We start from the raw sequence: 19,543 nt of genomic DNA, 5'->3' as shown, positions 1-19,543 counted from the left end.
TTTGATGTTTACTATACCAAAAGTGTCTGGCAACGTGAATCTAAAAAACCTACTACTTGATTAACACGTTTTTGAAGTGTTTTCCAAATTTAAAATTGAATTTTGACGAATTTTTAATGTATTTTCGTGATAAAGAATATTCCAAAGTGATAATTAGGATTTTTTAAATAATTATCTAGAAGATAATTACTTTAAAATCATATTATCTGATAGTCCTTAAATCTCATCAACTCATTTGTTTTAATCCCATGCAACCAATTATTTTTTAAGAAAAATACTTAACCAATCACAAAAAATCATTTAATTAATTTCAATTAGCAACCAATCAAAATTAATTTCAATTAATCACACATGATGGGCTTCATCAAAATGAATGCATGTAGACCATTAAAACTTAAGCTTGCGATATCTTTCGATTCGATCACCCGATTTGGAAACCAAACGTATCATTATGACGTTGAAACCTCAAGATCATTTTCATGATATGTGATGAATGAGTTAGTGCTAAATGCAAACATGATTTTTGGGGTACATAAAATTACCATTTTGCCTTCTTCAAATGTTAAATTATGGATGCAAAATGAGGTGTCTACAATACTAATTTGCATTTACTTCTTTAAATTGAACAAAAGAGGACTATGATTGTCAATTTATATGATCTCTTATAATTTCTTCTCCTTCCCCTTTTAATGTTTAAAGGAATTGGTATCTATTCCACTCCCCCTACTTAATTTTTAAAATATCCAAATAAGGGAAAGAGTTCATCATTACCCATGTCTCTCTCCTTACCCTTTTACCCTCCACTCTCATTTTCCTACAAATTTCCAATTGGAATACGATCCTCTCCATTTTAAGTCCCTTCTATTTCATCTATTTCTTAATTAAGATATATTTTTTAGATCTAACTACCTATAGACTACAACGTCATTTGAAATTTTAAATAATGTGCTAGTAATTATATTTAGATTTGTAAAATTTAATTTGAACCATGATATGAATCCATTCGAAAAGGATATAATTGACTAATCGCTTTTCCTTCCAAATAAAACGTAAAGCATAGACTTTAATACCGCTTTTAAACTAGGAATATATTATGGAAAATGTTACTTTCTAAACTAGTTTGGAGATCGAGGTCCAATATCTTTTGATTGGATGTGAATTTCAAAAATCTAACTATTGAATTGCATATTCTTATTATATCCTCCATGCTTATAAAATTTTAAGAAGATTGAATATCAATAGCTATATCATCAAAGACATGTTTAAATTTCAGGTTTTTGTGATAAAAAAATTATGCATAAGAAATAAGTTTATTGATCAAATAGTACATAACATTTGATTTGAATAAAATTTGAAGAGCGTATTAAGAACATACAATCCAATGATTAGATTTTCAAAATTCATATTCAATTAAAAGATATAGGAGAAGTTTGAAGGAAACCTTGTCCATATATTATATAATCACACTTTAAAATGTACATGTTAAGCTTAAATATATTAGTCTACGGCTAAGAAGTACAACAAGAACAATATACATTCTCTATTAGCAAAAAGAACAATATAAATTCTCATAAATAAAAACAATATAAATTACAATGGGCCCACTCGAGCTTTGGCCTGAGGAGAATGTAATCTAACAATGCTTAGATTATAGTGCTTTCATTCTGTATTAGGTAGAAAAATTCAAACATGTTTTCACTCTGATTCAGAAATAACACTTAGTGTTATATGAGAGCATTTACTAGGCACAATTAAACTCTGATTCATTGAATGTGTGGACTCGAAAGGATTTGGTGGAATTTTCAAATCATCACCCTCTCCTTCTAACATTTGAACCACTACTTTCATAGAAGGGCGATTAACAGGATACCACTGGATACACCAAAGTCCCACAATAGCAAGTTTCTTTACTATCTTGACATGTCTCTCTTCTTCAAGTTGAATTCCTAGGTCTTCTCCTCGATCCAATTGATTGTGAATCCATTCTGGAAAGTATACTTGACTTGTGTTCTCCACTGCAGTATCAATATTCTTTCTCCCCCCAACAATTTCTAATAGTAAAATTCCAAAACTATATACATCTGACTTATGTGACACATTCCCAAAATTCCTAGATAAAACCTCAGGTGCAATATAGCCCATTGTTCCCCTTGCAGCTGTCATAGAAACCACACTGTTTTCTTTGGAACACAACTTGGCAAGACCAAAATCAGAGATCTTGGGGTTAAAGTTTTGGTCTAGCAAAATATTATGAGGTTTGATATCAAAATGTAGAATTTGTTGGTCACACCCTTGATGGAGGTAACCAATTCCTTTGGCTATGCCCAAAGCAATATCTTGAAGCTTCTCCCAACCAAGTATATGACTCTTACTGTAAGGTTGAATTTATTCAACCATCTAATTGGCTTTATTCCGTGCCAAATTTGCTTGTAATTCAGCATTTAGTAACCCTGTATTTAGGTGGGATTGTTGTAAGGGTAGTGAGTGAGATAGTGTGAAGATTGCTCAAGAGTGTGCAAGAAAACAGAGTGTCGCGGCTGGGACTCGCGACTGGACTCGCGGCTTCAACCCGCCAGAATCTGCACACGTGCCAAGCATGCTGGAAGATGAACAGTCATGCTAGCTGGAGCACTACAGGACAAAACTGGACAACTGGCCATACGGTTAACTCGCGACTGGAACTCGCGACTTAGTCAAGCCGCGAGGTCAAGCCGCGAGCCACCCCTGTTTTGGAAAAACCTGACGTTTCGCATTCCACTCCTCTTCAGTATAAATACCCGTTTAACCCACGATTGAAAGAGAGCTTCTAGAGAGAATTTTGAGAGAGAAACCCTAAAGAAAAACCAGATTGTTTCACCCACAATCTCTACCTTAGAGTCTCATCAAAATCCCTCACTCTCTTCCTCTCCATTGTCAAATCCTTGAGAGGCCATTATACCAAACTTGGTTCTCACCATTATCATCTCTGTGAGACAGACGTTTGGAGTTCTGGGAAGCAGTTAGGAAGGAGCCAATATTCATTGGTTGATGCTACGGTGTAGTAGCGGAATCCGGAAAGCTAGAAAAGAAAAAGGTTCGGCGCAACCTCGTTGGAGCAAGAAGCTTGGAGGGCTTAGGTGCACTGGGTAGATTAGGCTTGGAGGGTCTATTGCTGTCCTTGTATTCCAACTGTATTTTCTAGTGGATTGATTACCGCTTGGAGGGCGGCGGAGAGGTTTTTCGCCGAGGTCTTCGGTTTCCTCTTCGATAACATATCTGGTGTTATCGCTGTGTTTGCATCTTCCTTCCTCTCTATCTCTGCCTTTACATTATCTGCTGTGGTTTATTTTGTTGTGGCTTAGATAGCTGTTTAATCAATACCATGTTATAGCATATGTTAAGTTTCCGCACACTATTGTTTAACATATTGCGTGTGTTATTAAATTGGTTTTTGGGGGTCTAAACGTTCAAAAGTGTTTTTGTACACGTTTTTGAACTTTCAATTGGTATTAGAGCGGGTACACAGTTGTTTGGTTTCATTACCATTGTGTGATCCTTGACTCCCTTTTTGAGATGGATAGGTCTCAATCCCTTAATGCACCTCCATATTTTGATGGAAGTAATTATGCGTTTTGGAAGGTTCGTATGAGAGCTTTTCTATGCTCTATTGATGAATCCGTGTGGGATGCTGTTGAGATGGGTTGGACCAAACTTGAGGCAGCCAAATCCACATGGGATAAGGCAGCTCTTGCTGCATCTAATGCTAACAGTAAAGCACTAAATGCTATCTTCTGTGGTGTGTCTCCAGATGAATTTCACAGGATTTCTCACATTACCATTGCCAAAGTTGCATGGGAGATTCTGGAAACAACTTATGAAGGCACGAAGAAGGTGAAAGATACCAAGTTACAAATGCTGACCACTCGGTTTGAGGAGCTCAAGATGAGTGAGGATGAGTCTTTCGACTCGTTCTATGGGAAGTTAAATGAAGTGGTTGTCAGTAAGTTTAACTTGGGGGAGAAGATGAAGGACTCTAAGATTGTAAGGAAGATCCTTCGATCATTGCCGGAAAGCTTCCGTGCCAAAGTAACAGCCATTGAAGAGAGCAAGGATCTTGACGACATCAAGGTGCAGGAGCTGGTCGGTTCTCTACAGACCTATGAAATGTCGTTGCCAAATCAACGGAAGGGTAAATCCATTGCTCTAAAGACCGTTAATGAGAAGGTGGAAGATCAAGGCTCGTCAGGAGAAGATATGGTTGACAAGGATGTAGCCTATCTTGTTAAAAATTTCAAGAAGTTTTTGAAATTCAAAAACAATGGAAAATTTGATGATAAGAGAAAATTCCAAAATTCTGGAAGGGAGAAGAGGGATTTCCAAAGGAAAGATGGAAAAGAATCCCAATCCACACAAGGTGTCGTTTGTTTTGAATGCAACGGGCATGGACACTTCAAGAAGGAATGTCCTAATTATTTGAAATCGAAAGGCAAGGTGTATGCCACGACCTTGAGTGATTCAGACTCATCCGACTCAGAATCTGAAGAGAGCTGTGATGGAGAAGGGAACTACTCAGCTTTCATGACTATTGCTCATGTTGAGTCTTCGGATGAATTGAATTTGCTTGTTCAAGACCTTGGAGAACATAGTGAGGATGACTCACTAGGAATTGTTGAAGAATCGGAAGCTGAAGAAGAAGAAAGCACAGCTACTCTTCAAGAAAATTACAACTCACTTTTGGAGAAATCTGGTGAATACACAAGGGTGGCCAAGGCTGCTGTGAGAAAGATGAAGAAGGCTGAGGAGGACTACAAAAGTCTCCTAATCCGGTATAGGGAGGCCAAATGCGAGATTGAAACTCTTAATGGTGAGCTGTCCGAAGCCTACACTAAAGTGAGATTCCTTGAGAATGAGGTTGTTCAAGCAAATGCAAAAATAGAGAGGGTCATCACCAAGAAGCTTGATGATGTTATATCATCTCAAAAGAGCTTCTCAGACAAATCCGAACTGGGATATACCGGAGGAAGTAGCTCAACTGGAAATGTCACTAAAGAAGTGAAGTTTGTGAAGTCCAAAGATTCAGTTGTAGCTGACTCTACTAGTGTGAACCTCGAGGTGGAGAAAAAGAAGAATGTGGTGGACCAACGGATGCTGAATCATCGGAATCAGTCTATGGGCAGGTCCGAGTCTCGTGCCAAGTCACGTCCACGACCACAAAGAGGTCCTAGAGGAATGTATGTGTGCCATTATTGCGGACTTCAAGGGCACACTCGACCAAATTGCCAAAAGCTGAGGGCAATGAACAGTGCTACTCCTCAAAGGTCAGGAGGACCAAGAATTGATAGGAGAACTTGGGCAGGTGATCAACCTAGAGAGCAACATGGAGATCCCGGTATGGTGAACGTGATGAAGATGATTGGTGCATTCACCAACTGCTTGGAAAGCTTCTCACGAAGGTTTGAAAGCCCTAACTCCCGTACCCAATCCTTTAAGGAAATCACCCCAAACGCAAGTGACGTGTGGGTGAAAAGGGGTACTCATGCATAAGCATTACAACATGTCCATGCATTAATACTTCCTATGCTTTGTGACTATGTTTGTTTGGTATGCTTGTTGTTTTTGATTTTGGTTGTTTGTTTGTGAATATTTCTTAATTGTGTCTTATCAATCTTTTTGTTTCTTGAGTCAAAAATCCAAAATTACATAAAAATTTGAAAATCAAAAGGCTTGATTGACTTTGTTGTGTTTTTGTCTTAAAACTCGTTTTGCCGTGTACCTTTGTGCTAATGGCTTTGTGCATTTTCGAACATTACTTGTTTTCATGCACTCATATCACTATGGGAAAAATCTTGAAATCTATGTGATTGTTGTAAATAGATCTTCAAACTTGTCATGAATGATTAGTGAATGGTTATGTTGATCTTGAAACTTGCATAGACTTGTGTCTATATCTCTTCCCATTTTTATTTTTTTGCTAAAAAGAGCTCACTAAATGTAAATCTCCAAATGAAAAGAGATATTGAGCTGCAAAAGCCTGTCGCACATTCTAGTATTTGACTAGGAAAAAGGGTAAGCGACCTTATTTCAAAAGTGAAATTTCTTTCAAAAAGGCCAAAGGCCTGTTCTTCAAAGAAAAATGTTGTCTATCCCTCTCACAATGAGAGATGATTGCCTCAAAAGATCAAATGTTATGGCTGAAAGTGGAGTCAAATGAAAGGCTCCTAGTTATGTTATCAAGTTGTGTGGGAAGTCATATATTCATATTTCTATAATTGAGATTGGTCACATGATCTAGTGCTAATTGTGTATGCCTTGGTTGAATTGATCATTGAAGCTTCACATTAGACAAAGGACTATTTCATTGTTGATATCCACACACAACACACAAGTTTATGTTTGATAAATGCCATATTCATTTGTGTGATTGTACTTGATAAAATGTGTTTTCACATACTCAATCTTTGTTAATTCAAGCACAAAAAGATTTTTGAGTGTTTTAGGTGTTTTTGGAAAGTGTTTTGCTGAAAAATCTGAAAATTTCAAAAATACAGTTTTGCCCTGTTTTTGGCGGCTCAGTCGCGGGTGTGTCAAGTCGCGTGCCTCAGTCGCATCTTCGCTGGTCAGTTTTGGCGACTTGTTCGCGAGTGGAAGGTCCAGTCGCGAGATTCACTCAGAGATTTTCGCGGCTCAGCTCGCGACTCACTCGCGGGTAGACCTTCCAGTCGCGAAAAACACTTAGAAAAATTTTTCAAAATTTTCCTCTTGAGTGCTTTGGCGGCTTGAGCTGGCGACTGTGTGGCGACTTGAACCAGTCGCGAAAATCGCGTGTTTTGCAGAAACAGGAGCAGTTTTTAAACTTTTTCAGTTTTTCCCTCGAATTTTTGTGACTGTTCATCTTCTCTCTAAACACTCTCCCTCCCAAACACTCCGTGCTCCCTTTTCCATTTTCTTGTGTTGCATCCTTTCAGCCCAAAATCGTCGAGTTCCAGGTATGGGTTTTCTGATTTTCACTCTTTTCTACTTGATTTTGTGCTTTTACCCTTGATTTTTTCGCATTTGATTGTGTTTTTTGAAATGGGTTTGTGTTTCGGTCTCTGCTCTTTGTTCTTGCTTAGCTTGTGGATTCTGTTGTTATAGGTTGTGTTAATGATAGTCATTGTCCTATTGCTCTTGTGCTTAGCTAAGTATTCCTTTCATTTCAATCTGAACTTTGAGCTGTTGAGATGTTACTATTGGTTCTGTTTGAGGTTGTGAGTTTTCCTTTGCAAGATGTGCATGTCTTAGATTGATAATCTGTGGGAAGACTCTGTTAGGTTCAATATATTGTTTGTTTGTCATATCATTTTTTTAAATCTGCCTCAATGTCCTTCATCTGCCTTCAGGATAGCTTCACCATGTTGTTCATGTGTTTCCTATCCTAGGCTTGGTTTATCCATATGTTTGAACTAAATTGCTTGCTGTTTAAGTGTTTGAAGTTCACTTGTTTGATTGATATCTCTCTCTGTTAACTACATGGTACTGACTGGTTATGCGCATATATTGTTATATGTTGTTGTGGCCTTTTCTGATTGTTCACAGATGGCTCCTTCACCTCAGAAGAAGAAATCTACTGCGAAGAAGGCTGACAAAAGACTTAAGATGGATCCTAGATTGTTTAGGTCAGTTCATCATTTTGAGAGATACAAGGATAACTTCTTGAATGCAGGAATCATTCAAGAGAGATTTGTGGATTTGGATGATTTAAGGCAAACTTTTATTCCCAGTTGTTTTGAAGGAAGAGGATGGGACAAACTTTTAAGTGATTTCCCTTTGGTGTGTGAACCTCTGATTAGAGAATTTTATTCCAATGCTGTGATAAAGGAGAATGAGTTAAATTGCTGGGTTAGAGGGAAAGAATTCATCTTGGATGCACATGTCATAGATGATGTACTAGGGCTTGAGGGTTTGGATGATGAGGAGTTTGTTAATTTCAAGGATAGGAGTGTCTCTATTGAAACAGTTCAGCAGAGAATAGGTGGGCAGAGAGAAGGGAAGTGTTTGAATACCACTGCCTTTCCAGTGGACATGAGGGTTCTAACCATAATCATGATGTTTAACCTTTATCCTATTAGGAAGTTGACCACAATCAATTGTGCTAGAGCAATTTTTCTGATGGATCTCAAAGAGAAGAACTTCATAGATATAAGTTCCCACATCTTTGACATCATTGTGGATGAGACAAGAACAACATCTAGACCAAAACTGATCTTTCCCAGTCTCCTAATGAGGATATTTCGAAGGAAGGGTGTTCAAATTCCTCAAGACATCAGTCACATGTCCACACCCTCTGCAATCAACAAACTTACCTGCAAAAGGATCAGTGTTAGGCTTCCAGGAGAAGAAGATGAAGGTGATGAAGGAGAGGAAGTCCCAATGGAGACTGATGCAGAGGCAGCAGGGCATGCATCCACCTCAACACCAAGGAGGAGTGGCAAGAGGTCCAGAGCTTCAACTTCTGCAGATGCACCTCCAGATGCTTTCCAGATCATTCTGGAAAGGCTTGATGGGATCAGGGCAGTCCAGACTGAGCATTCTGACAGAATGAGAGCCATGCAAGACCAGATTGATGTCTTGGCTGCTACACTTGACAGCTTCACAACTCAGCATGACCAGTGACCCTTTGGCCATTCCATGTCAAAAAGGGGGAGAAAGTTCATTGATAATTGAAGCAGAAAAGCAGCTCTTGAGGGGGAGTAATTTGTTGAGGGGGAGTAATTAGTGTTTTTATGGTTTTTATGTTTTTAATACACTGGGTTTTGGTGTATAACTGTTTCTAACTCTTTTCATATACTCTTGGATAAACTTTTATATATTTTTGATGATGTTATTCAGGTATTTGTTAGTATGTACCCATATGCTTATGTAAGCTTTGAGGGTTTATGTTTTATGCATAAGTTTGTAGGCCTTGTGGTATGTACCATGCTTAAGTGCAGCCTTTATGCTATGTGAAATCAGTATTTTAAATCCAAATGTTCTGCATTGTGGTTTATGTACTGTCACTCTTGTGCCCTTGTAGGATTGTTCCTAGATGCATATGCCTTGTGTGCTATGCATTGGTTGAGTGTTGAGCATACAAGTGTCTTGCCTTGTGCTTGTTAACTTGTATGTCTTTGTGTTCATTCCAAGTGTGAATGAACACTGTGATCACTACTTTGTGGTGTTCACTTGGTTGATCAAGCCATGGTTTGTTCTTTAACTCCATCTTATGCTTGATCTTATATTGCCTGTTTCATATGCATTTATAATTTTCTGCTTACAATGATCATGGTGTATTGTTGTGTTTCAGGAGTTTATGTTCATATGATTCAAGTGCTTCACAGCTTCTAGAATTAGGTGTGAGTGAGTTTTGATCAACTGTTCCCAACTCACATGTTAAGTCTAGAGTCTGTTTTAGGGTTTTGTCACGGAATAGCCAAAGGGGGAGATTGTAAGGTTGAATTTATTCAACCATCTAATTGGCTTTATTCCGTGCCAAATTTGCTTGTAATTCAGCATTTAGTAACCCTGTATTTAGGTGGGATTGTTGTAAGGGTAGTGAGTGAGATAGTGTGAAGATTGCTCAAGAGTGTGCAAGAAAACAGAGTGTCGCGGCTGGGACTCGCGACTGGACTCGCGGCTTCAACCCGCCAGAATCTGCACACGTGCCAAGCATGCTGGAAGATGAACAGTCATGCTAGCTGGAGCACTACAGGACAAAACTGGACAACTGGCCATACGGTTAACTCGCGACTGGAACTCGCGACTTAGTCAAGCCGTGAGGTCAAGCCGCGAGCCACCCCTGTTTTGGAAAAACCTGACGTTTCGCATTCCACTCCTCTTCAGTATAAATACCCTTTTAACCCACGATTGAAAGAGAGCTTCTAGAGAGAATTTTGAGAGAGAAACCCTAAAGAAAAACCAGATTGTTTCACCCACAATCTCTACCTTAGAGTCTCATCAAAATCCCTCACTCTCTTCCTCTCCATTGTCAAATCCTTGAGAGGCCATTATACCAAACCTGGTTCTCACCATTATCATCTCTGTGAGACAGACGTTTGGAGTTCTGGGAAGCAGTTAGGAAGGAGCCAATATTCATTGGTTGATGCTACGGTGTAGTAGCGGAATCCGGAAAGCTAGAAAAGAAAAAGGTTCGGCGCAACCTCGTTGGAGCAAGAAGCTTGGAGGGCTTAGGTGCACTGGGTAGATTAGGCTTGGAGGGTCTATTGCTGTCCTTGTATCCCAACTGTATTTTCTAGTGGATTGATTACCGCTTGGAGGGCGGCGGAGAGGTTTTTCGCCGAGGTCTTCGGTTTCCTCTTCGATAACATATCTGGTGTTATCGCTGTGTTTGCATCTTCCTTCCTCTCTATCTCTGCCTTTACATTATCTGCTGTGGTTTATTTTGTTGTGGCTTAGATAGCTGTTTAATCAATACCATGTTATAGCATATGTTAAGTTTCCGCACACTATTGTTTAACATATTGCGTGTGTTATTAAATTGGTTTTTGGGGGTCTAAACGTTCAAAAGTGTTTTTGTACACGTTTTTGAACTTTCACTTACCATTACCAGAGAATATGTACTTTTCTAGAGAATTGTTTGGTAAATATTCATAAATGAGAGCTCTTCGAAATCCATCAGCACAATAGCCTACCAAGCGAGCCACATTAAAATGGTGGATTCTCCCCATTGATCCCACTTCATTAATGAACTCTTCACCATTTCCTTTGGAATTGTTGAGGATCTTAACAGCTACAAAGACATCATTGGAAAGTTTTCCTTTGAACACAGTGCCATAACCTCCTTGTCCCAATTTGTCCTTGAATTGGTTTGTTATGCTTTGTATATCAGCATAAGTGTATCTTGTGGGTTTTAGAGCCCTGTAATCTTGCAAAAACTTCTCTATCTTGACTTGACTCTCTTTTTCTAGTCTATTTGAGCGAAAGAAATGGTAGAGGCCAATGAAGACTAGTACAAGAAGAAAGGAACCCAGGAGTGATCCTGCATGTAATCCATTTCAACTATGAATCCTTTATAAATGTACATAGGCAGCCAAAAGAATATAGAAGAAAAGAAACAAAGTATGAATAAACAACTTTACCTATTAGCTTTGTCGGTGAACCTGCACAGATGTAAAAGAAAAAGAATTATCAGATAGCCACACTTCCAAATTAAGTTCATAGCTTTGGAAACCCCTGTAAACCCAAGAGTAAAGTGAGTTAGGTTCCTACGAGTGCAAAACCAGAATTTAGACTAAGCGGGGCAAACCACAATGACTCAAACCCTTTCCTTCGCAGCATTGATCTCTCATTCTCATTCTCTCTCTCATCATTCTTTCTCAATTTCTTTCTTCTTTGTTGGCTTTAAAATTGAAGTGCTCATTGCCAAGAGCCTTCAGCTCAATTTGCACTTCCTGATGTTCCAAAAACAAACATCAAGGGTTCAAATTCCTCCCCTCCCAATTATCGAGTTATTAACAAAAATGAAATACAACCTTATATTGTTGTATTTATTATCAGAATTCTGCCCTAAATTTATAATTCTATAACTTAAATTGTTGTGTTTATTTCCATTGTTTTATATTCATTTATGGATCCTTTCTTGTATTGTAACTATTTCTCATATTGATTCTCAACAACTACAACATTAACAACAAAAATAACTATTTCTCATTTCTTGTAATTTCTCAACTTGACCAAGTTTATATTTTCATTCTGAAGGGGTGAATCTTATAAACCACCCCAGATATTATGATAATTTAATATTTTTCACTTCTGCCTTTTTAAAGCCGGTGGAAGAAATTGTCTGCCTATGCATGGCTGCACCATACTGGACTTCTCTATCAGGCCAAGGCCATCTCAAAATAATTTGAGATATGTGAAAATTTTAAGTGAGGCATTTTTATTTAAAAATTCATTTAAAATTTTTTATTTCATTCTCAAAAAAAAAATTTAAAATTTATTATTATTATTGTTGTTGTTGTTATTATTATTATTATTACTTTTACTTTTTTTAAGGATAATTTTTTATAACAAGTGAGAGAGACGAGATTTGAACGTTAGTTCTCTTCATAGGGAATACTAGGTTATACTATTAAATTACAAGACTCTTGGCATCTTCCAATTATAATATTTCATTATCTTATAAGTCATTTTGATTAAGTTCTAGTTGATTTGTGAGATTTTACATTATATTTATATTTTTCTATTTCTCAATTATTTTTCTAACAATAGTTTTATCAAGAGATTCTTTTTGGAAGTCAATTATATTTTCTCCTATTCTCTCTTTTTTTTTTTCTCCCTTAAGTTTATCGTATTCAAATTGATATATTTGGTAGGCATTTAGAATTGAATAATATATAAATAAAATAAATACCATCTACAGCATGAAATTTATAATAGGATAAGCCTAAAATAAATATTAAAGCTTGGAACAATAGTATCTAGTTGCCAAAGTCACTATTGTAAATTTCATTAATAAAATGATTGCTCAACAACATCAACATGAATAAATAAATAAATAAAAAGATAGATTTAAAACAAAAATCAATGAAATAATACTAATGAAACCAAATTTAATTAGAAAATCCAATATTATCAATCAGCTGTAAAATTTTATAAAAAATAAATATGATTTTTTTTAAAGAGTTTTAATGTACCTTGGATAAGGCACACATGGGGAAGGAAAGATAAAATATAATATTGGATGACCGGAGTTGAATTATAAGAAATTGATCATTAATGGTAGTTTGGTTAGATTTCTATTGAATCAATTGGAAAAAATTTACGAATTTCTATCTATTGTTAAAATAAATGTAGGCTGTGATCATTAATGTATTAAATCAATCTGAAAAAATTTACGAATTTCCATTTACTATTGCCTGGGCAAAGAATTTTCTCATAAAATTGCAAGCCAATGGTTGGTGGAATCTGGCTTGACTAATTATCCCCCTCAAAATTAAACAAATTCCGCTTTCACATAGATTGAGGGATAGTTCTAATGGGTCTACATTGAAATAAATTGAAGAAATTAAGCAGTAAATACCTCTTTTTTGTTTGGAACTATTGGGTAAGCATAGAATTTCTGAGGTTCCCGTATTTTCCTCCGCCCGTATACATTTATTGCCGTTTGCATAGCAAGTCCTGCAATTTGGACTGTTCCACCGTAATAAAATATACTTTTGATCGTCATAAATCCAAAAATGACTTGTCGCTACGTCATACATCTTCCAGCAAGATTGCGGCGCATAACTAGCATCTTCATCAGACGGTAAAGCTACGATTTGGTAATGACGGGTACTGCTTAAGCAAGGGATAAGCATAACACGATCCCAAGATGAATCCTTGTAAGTTGAACAATTGAAGAAGGTGTAGTTATACTTATACATGTAGTCGTAAAACTCAAAAGGAGATGCAGTTAAATTGGGGCCCAGTCTTGGAGCATTGCAACCATCTGCATCATATAAATCAATCCGCTGCTGTGTGTAATTGATATTCTTTACATACAACTTCCATGAATGTGGCAGCTCGAGTATGGTATGTTTGTCCTCGGTGCAAGATAGCTCAAACCCGGGGTATCCACAGTGTTCTGGCTGTTGGTCCTTTAGCCAAAACGGGAACTGGATGGTTGGTTCACCGTCTCCGCACCTTGCTTCCTTGCACCCATCATCTGGCTCTACTCCAAACTCAGAAGCATTTGCTAACAGGACAAAGCAAAAGAGAATTATACACAATTGCAAGGAATTCTCCATCTGTGTTGTTTGCATATAATTGTAAGGAATTGTATGGAATAAGAGTGTATTTTTTCATAATTATGATTACTATGTATGTATAGGGGATTTGCTCCTTCTCCAATTGTATGTTGAAGCGACCAAGAAATTTCCTCTGACTAAATTTTCAATGATTGTGACCCGCTTCCGTGTGTTGCCCAACTTCTCGTGTCGTTTTTGCTACGCCACTCTCAAAGTCCAAAACTCCCAATGTCTCTTTTCACTGTACTACAAAACAGAGCATTTAACTTAAAACTGGCGTTGTTTTCTTTTTCTTTTTTCATTTTTTCCATACCAATCTTTTATTGTTTGCACAGTCTTCAAAAACATTTCCCCATACTGTTTCTAGACAATTTCAGGAGGGAAAAAGTTATTTTACCCAGCTTTCCAAATAGTTAAAATAAATAAACTCACCTTAAACCTTGTAACTTTTTTGTTCTTTTAGGAAAAAAGTATTGTAACTTAATTCAGTTAGTTGACACATTTTAGGGTCTGTTTGTTAACTAAGTTTGTGTAAGGTATTTTGGATGTTTTTGATATACATATAGGTGAAAAAGTGTGTTAAAATGTGTATAAGTATATTTGAAATATGAAATAGTGAGTTAGAACTCACAAAACAAACGGCCGTGTTTTTAAAGAAAATGTAGGGTTTTAACATATTGACTATATTGCCACTCCACTAGAATGAATTGAATAAAACATCATTTTGTATTAGTCCGTATCAGTTGTACCTGAGTTTTTTTTTTTTTTTTTTTTTTTTTTTTTTTTTTTTTTTTTTTTTGTGTTTCAGCAAATAAAAAAATGGTTAAAATATTAAAAATGACAAGAAAAAAAGGTTATAAAATATTTTTATCTAAGCAAATACATTAGGTAAATGTATTTAGGCTAATATTTGAACTTATAAAATATGTGAATTTTAAATAATGTGTTTATAAAGATATAAAAATAAATAAATTATATACATAAATACATATGGCTTAAAAAAATATATATCGAAATTTTAAAGTATATAAATAACAGTAATCTCCAAACAATACACCACTATTAATTGATATCGAAATATATCATTCTCTCAACAAAACCAAAACAACCCCGTACGTGATTGACTCCATTTGTTTAAATCCCTTCCATTCCAACAGTTAAATTATCAAAAGAAAGAGTAGTTAATAAATTCATGAGTTCTCGTTACCTCAACGAAAAAAAACTACCCAAATAAGGCACTTAAATTCGAATATCGATTACATCAAAACAAATTGATGTTTTTTATGAACCTATAATATCTATCATTTTAAAAAAATTATAATTAATAAATTCATCTTTAATTGTGGTTCATATTAAGTTTTGGACTTTCGGAAAAAAATAAGAAAGTTTCATTTATCAAATTAGACTTTTGGAAAAAGATAAGGAAGTTTCATTTATCAAATTATGATAACGCTGTTTCAAGGAAAACAAAAGGCTAGTATGAAAGGGAGGAAAAAATGAAGAGCAAAGAAAAGAAGCTGGTTTGAAATTTCTTTATGAAATTGATTGTACAGGACTAGTTGGCCAACATGTTCCCCATTTCTTTGTCAAGTCTTAAATTACCAAGATGGACTCCATAAAGTTCTAGTCAATGCCGACCACATCATGGGAACTAGTGACGGACATTTTAAGGCACCACATATAGCAAAGGAAATTGATAATTATAATGTAACTTTGAGGCTGCTTAAAAACACTTACTTTAAATTTGTAATTATCCTATTCAAAAAAAAAAAAAGTTTATCATCATATTATAAGCAAAACAAAAAATAAAAATAAAAAACAAATCACACATGTTCCTTTTTTTTTTTTTTTTTTTTTAGAGATAATTACAACATACTGCTAATCTCGCAGTTCGAACCCTTTCATCCCTAGACCTCCAAGCACTTTGTGCATGGGAAGGTACCAATTCAACTATAAGGTCATGTTCAAGTACACCACAGAGGTGCATATGCTCCAGAAAACATATTTCCATCAATTTTCTTAATTATTTTTTTATTTGTGTATATATTATTTTACATTCGCAAAAGGCTTTGTAAATTTTCAATGTGAAACAAGTCATAAAACACAAATCCACACCCTTTTTTTGGTAATTTAAAAAAAAAAAAAAAGGTTAGTGGAGGGTATGGCTTTTCCATTTGAGCATGACTAAAGTAGAACCCTATCCGCTCCTAAGCTAAAACTGCACACCATAGTTATTGATGAGCTAGGTGAACAACTTACAGCTAGGATATAAAAAAACTGCAACACGCTTATCACTAGACAAAACCAACATATTGGTCAAACTCAAACCCATATCTTAAGGCATGTTGGCCCAAGCCCTTATCACTAGACCAAACCAACATATTGGTCAAACTCACACCCTTTCTTACATATAAAAATCTACACAAAATACTCAACAACAAAAAAGGGTTTTACGTCAAGAAAGTCAATACTATATTGACCATATTGTTATTCCTCTAATATGACCCGAATAAAATATCATGTTGTATTAGTAAGTACCAACTGTACCTGAGATTTTTTTTTTTTTAGTATTTCGGCCAATACAACAAAAAATGGTTAAAATATTAAAAATGAAAATAAAAAGGGGTTATAAGATATTTTATTAAAGCAAATATATTAGGTAAGTATACTTAGGCTAATATTTGAACTAATAAAATATGTGAATTTTAAATAATATGTTCATAAAGATATAAAAATAAATAAATTATATACATAAATACGTACAAAAATGGCTTATATATATATATATAGACACACCGAAATATTTAAGTATATAAATAACGATAATCCCAAAACAGTACACCAATATTAATTGATATCGAAATATATCATTCTCTCAACAAAACCGAAATAACCTCCGTACATAATAAACTACATTTTTTTAAATCCCTCCCATCCCACAGTCAAATTATCAAAAGAAAAAGTAGTTAATAAATTCATGAGTTCCCTTACCTCACCTTAATATATATATATATATATATATATTCAAATTAAGATGGGTTCAAGTTACACATTTTCTAAACCATTGTATTTAAGTAGATCCAACGGTTAAAAAAGACACTCATTAATGTAATATTCTGATTAGAATCTCATTAATTATCACTTATTTATTACCTTCCATACCTATCTTTAAACCAAAAAAAAAAGTCTACGTTTTTCTCTCTCTCTCCTCCATAATTCAGTTTTTTCTCTGCTCTCTCTTTCTCCTCCATCACTCAAATCCCTCAAAGATGCAATTGAAATTTTGGAAAGCTGAGTTGAAGAAGGAAAAGTGACACATGCGAATTAAAATCTGTAAAATCTTTCCAAGTCTCAAATGGGAAAAAGGTTACATCAGATCTTATTGGGGATCACATTTTAAACACCAGCGTCCAAGACCAGATTACTTATTTGCCGCAAGACTATGGTGTATTAATATGAACATGATTTAATTCCTTTTTAGTTCCTTTCCTTCAAAAAAACTTTACAAGATAGAAATGAAGGCAAGCTGTGAAGCTGATAACAACAACGCTGGGACAAGTGTGACATAGATTAAGTTTAATTTGAAAATAATTATTTTTAGGTGATGAAATAACTTTCGGCCAACCCTTTTATAGATCCTTAAAGGCTTGAGTATAGGAAAGCATTTGGCTTTTCCTTGGTTTTGTGGATGTTCTTGGAGTCATCTTTTGGTCTGGATTTTTTTAATTGTTTTATTATGTGGATGTTGATAAATTTTTGCTTTTGTCCACTCCTCTTAACAACTTGTCTAGCCTCAAGAATGGTAAAGAAAAAAATTCAGAATGAGGATAGATGGGCTGGACACGCAGGATATTAGATCGTACTATTTTTGGACAGAAGAAGACATGATAATGTCCAGGCTGCGGAGGTGGAAGAGTGGTGGAGGAGAGACAGAGAAATATATACATTTTTTTGGGTTTAGAGATAAATAAGAAATGTCATAAATAAGGGATAATAAATGAGATCTTAATCAGAATATTAGCATTAATTAGTATCTTTTTTGACCGTTGGATTTGCTCAAATCTAATGGTTTAGAAAATGTGTAACTTTTTAGAATTACACCAAGTGTAACTTGAACCCATCTCATTCAAATTAGGCACTTAAATTTGAATCTCAATTACATCAAAACAAATGGGTGTTTTTTATGAACCTATAGTATCTATCATTTAAAAAAAAATTGTAATTAATAAATTCATCTTTAAATTTGATTCATATCAAGTTTTGGAATTTTGAAAAAAGATAAGGAAGTTTCATTTATTCAATTAGTTTCAAGGAAAACCAAAAGCTAGTATGAAATTCCACAAGGAGGAAAAATGAAGAGCAAAGAAAATAGGCTAGTATGAAATTTCTTTATGAAATTCCACAAGGTGGCCAACATGTTCCCTGTTTTTTTGTCAAGTCTTATATTGCCAAGAAGATGGACTCCGTAAAGTTATAGTCAATGCCAACCACATCATGGGAACTAGTGACGTTTTAAGGGACCACATATAGCATAGGAAATTGATAATAATCTTGAAAATAATGTAACTTTGAGACCGCTTAAAAACACTTTCTTGTCTAAAAAAAAAAAAAATCTTTAAATTTGTAATTATCCCATTAAAAAAAATTATTATCATATTATAAGCAAAACAACGTCACACATGTTCAAGTACACCACACACGCACATGTTCAAGAACACACATTTCCATCAATTTTCTTAATTATTTTATTTATTAGTGTTTATATTACTTTATATTTGCAAAAGGCTTTGTAAATTTTCAAGGTGAAACAAGTCATAAAACACAAACTCTCGCCCTTTCTTTTGGTAATTTTTTTTAAAAAATGGTTAGAAAGTGATGACTAGTATGGTTTTTTTACCTAGGTGTGACTATAGTAAAACCCTAACCGCTCCTAGGCTAAAACTGCACACCATAGTTATTGGTGAGCTACGTGAACAGTTTACAAATGGGGTATAAGGAACTACAATGCACTACTAGTCAAGGTTTTGAAACCCGGACCGTTCATTGAACCGTAAAAGGGAGAGGTTCAAGGTTTTTGAGGTAAAACCGAGGTTGAACCGGGGTCGAACCGTGATGATGTCATAATTAATTTAATAATTAATTAAAGCCTAAATATAGATATTAAATTTATAAAACTAGAAAAATTGACTAATATATCTATATATGTGAGGGAAATTTAATAATTTTCAAACATATATTTAATAATTAAATAAGAAAGTTAATAAAATAAAATAATAACCATGAAAACATTAAAATTTATGATTAATTTTTGAAGTAAAGTTGAATATCTTTGAAGGATTTTAATTATAAATTTTTTTTTATTCCTTGTAAGAGATGGATAATTTAATTAAGTAGAATAAAATTGTGTTAAGTTTTTTTTATAAAAAAATTTTAAAAAAAATTGCTAAGGGGTTGGACCTCACGGTTCTTGCCACCGGTTCTGCATGAACCGTGCGGTCCAACCCCGGTTTTAGGGGTTCACAGAATTGTTACATATGCTTGGTTCTCTATGCTTAAAAAACCGGATTTCAATCTGGTTCCCGATTTTTCCAGTCTGACCTCCCGGTCCGGTCCGAGTCTGAAAACAATGCTACTAGTAGGGCAACTCAAACCCATACCCTGAGTCATGTTGGCCCAAGCCCTTATCACTAGACCAAACCAACATTTTGGTCAAACTCACACCCTTTCTTACATATAAAAATCTAATACTTTAACAATTATTACTTCTTAAAAAAATAAAAATAAAAAATAAATAAATAAAT

The 19,543-nt window shown here is 35.1% G+C and overlaps 1 protein-coding gene and 1 long non-coding RNA gene across 2 annotated transcripts in view; one reads left to right on the top strand and one right to left on the bottom strand.

The window, feature by feature from the left end:
- The window catches only part of LOC126720302 (uncharacterized), a 36,198-nt gene extending 25,326 nt beyond the window's left edge, over positions 1-10,872 (top strand). Inside the window, exon 2 of the long non-coding RNA XR_007653336.1 lies at positions 10,767-10,872. This is a non-coding gene — a long non-coding RNA (uncharacterized LOC126720302). The remainder of the gene's footprint in view (positions 1-10,766) is intronic.
- LOC126720293 (rust resistance kinase Lr10-like) overlaps positions 1-13,806 on the bottom strand; it is a 139,491-nt gene extending 125,685 nt beyond the window's left edge. The window contains exon 1 of the mRNA XM_050422626.1: positions 13,037-13,806. Within this exon, the coding sequence (XP_050278583.1) occupies positions 13,037-13,757 (721 nt within the window). The 5' untranslated portion in view covers positions 13,758-13,806. The remainder of the gene's footprint in view (positions 1-13,036) is intronic.
- Between the last annotated feature and the right edge of the window lie 5,737 nt (positions 13,807-19,543).

Source organism: Quercus robur, chromosome 4, assembly GCF_932294415.1.
Source record: "Quercus robur chromosome 4, dhQueRobu3.1, whole genome shotgun sequence".
NCBI lineage: Eukaryota > Viridiplantae > Streptophyta > Magnoliopsida > Fagales > Fagaceae > Quercus > Quercus robur.
The sequence above is the reverse complement of the archived record's forward strand: the minus strand, read 5'-3'. Positions and strand labels throughout refer to the sequence as shown.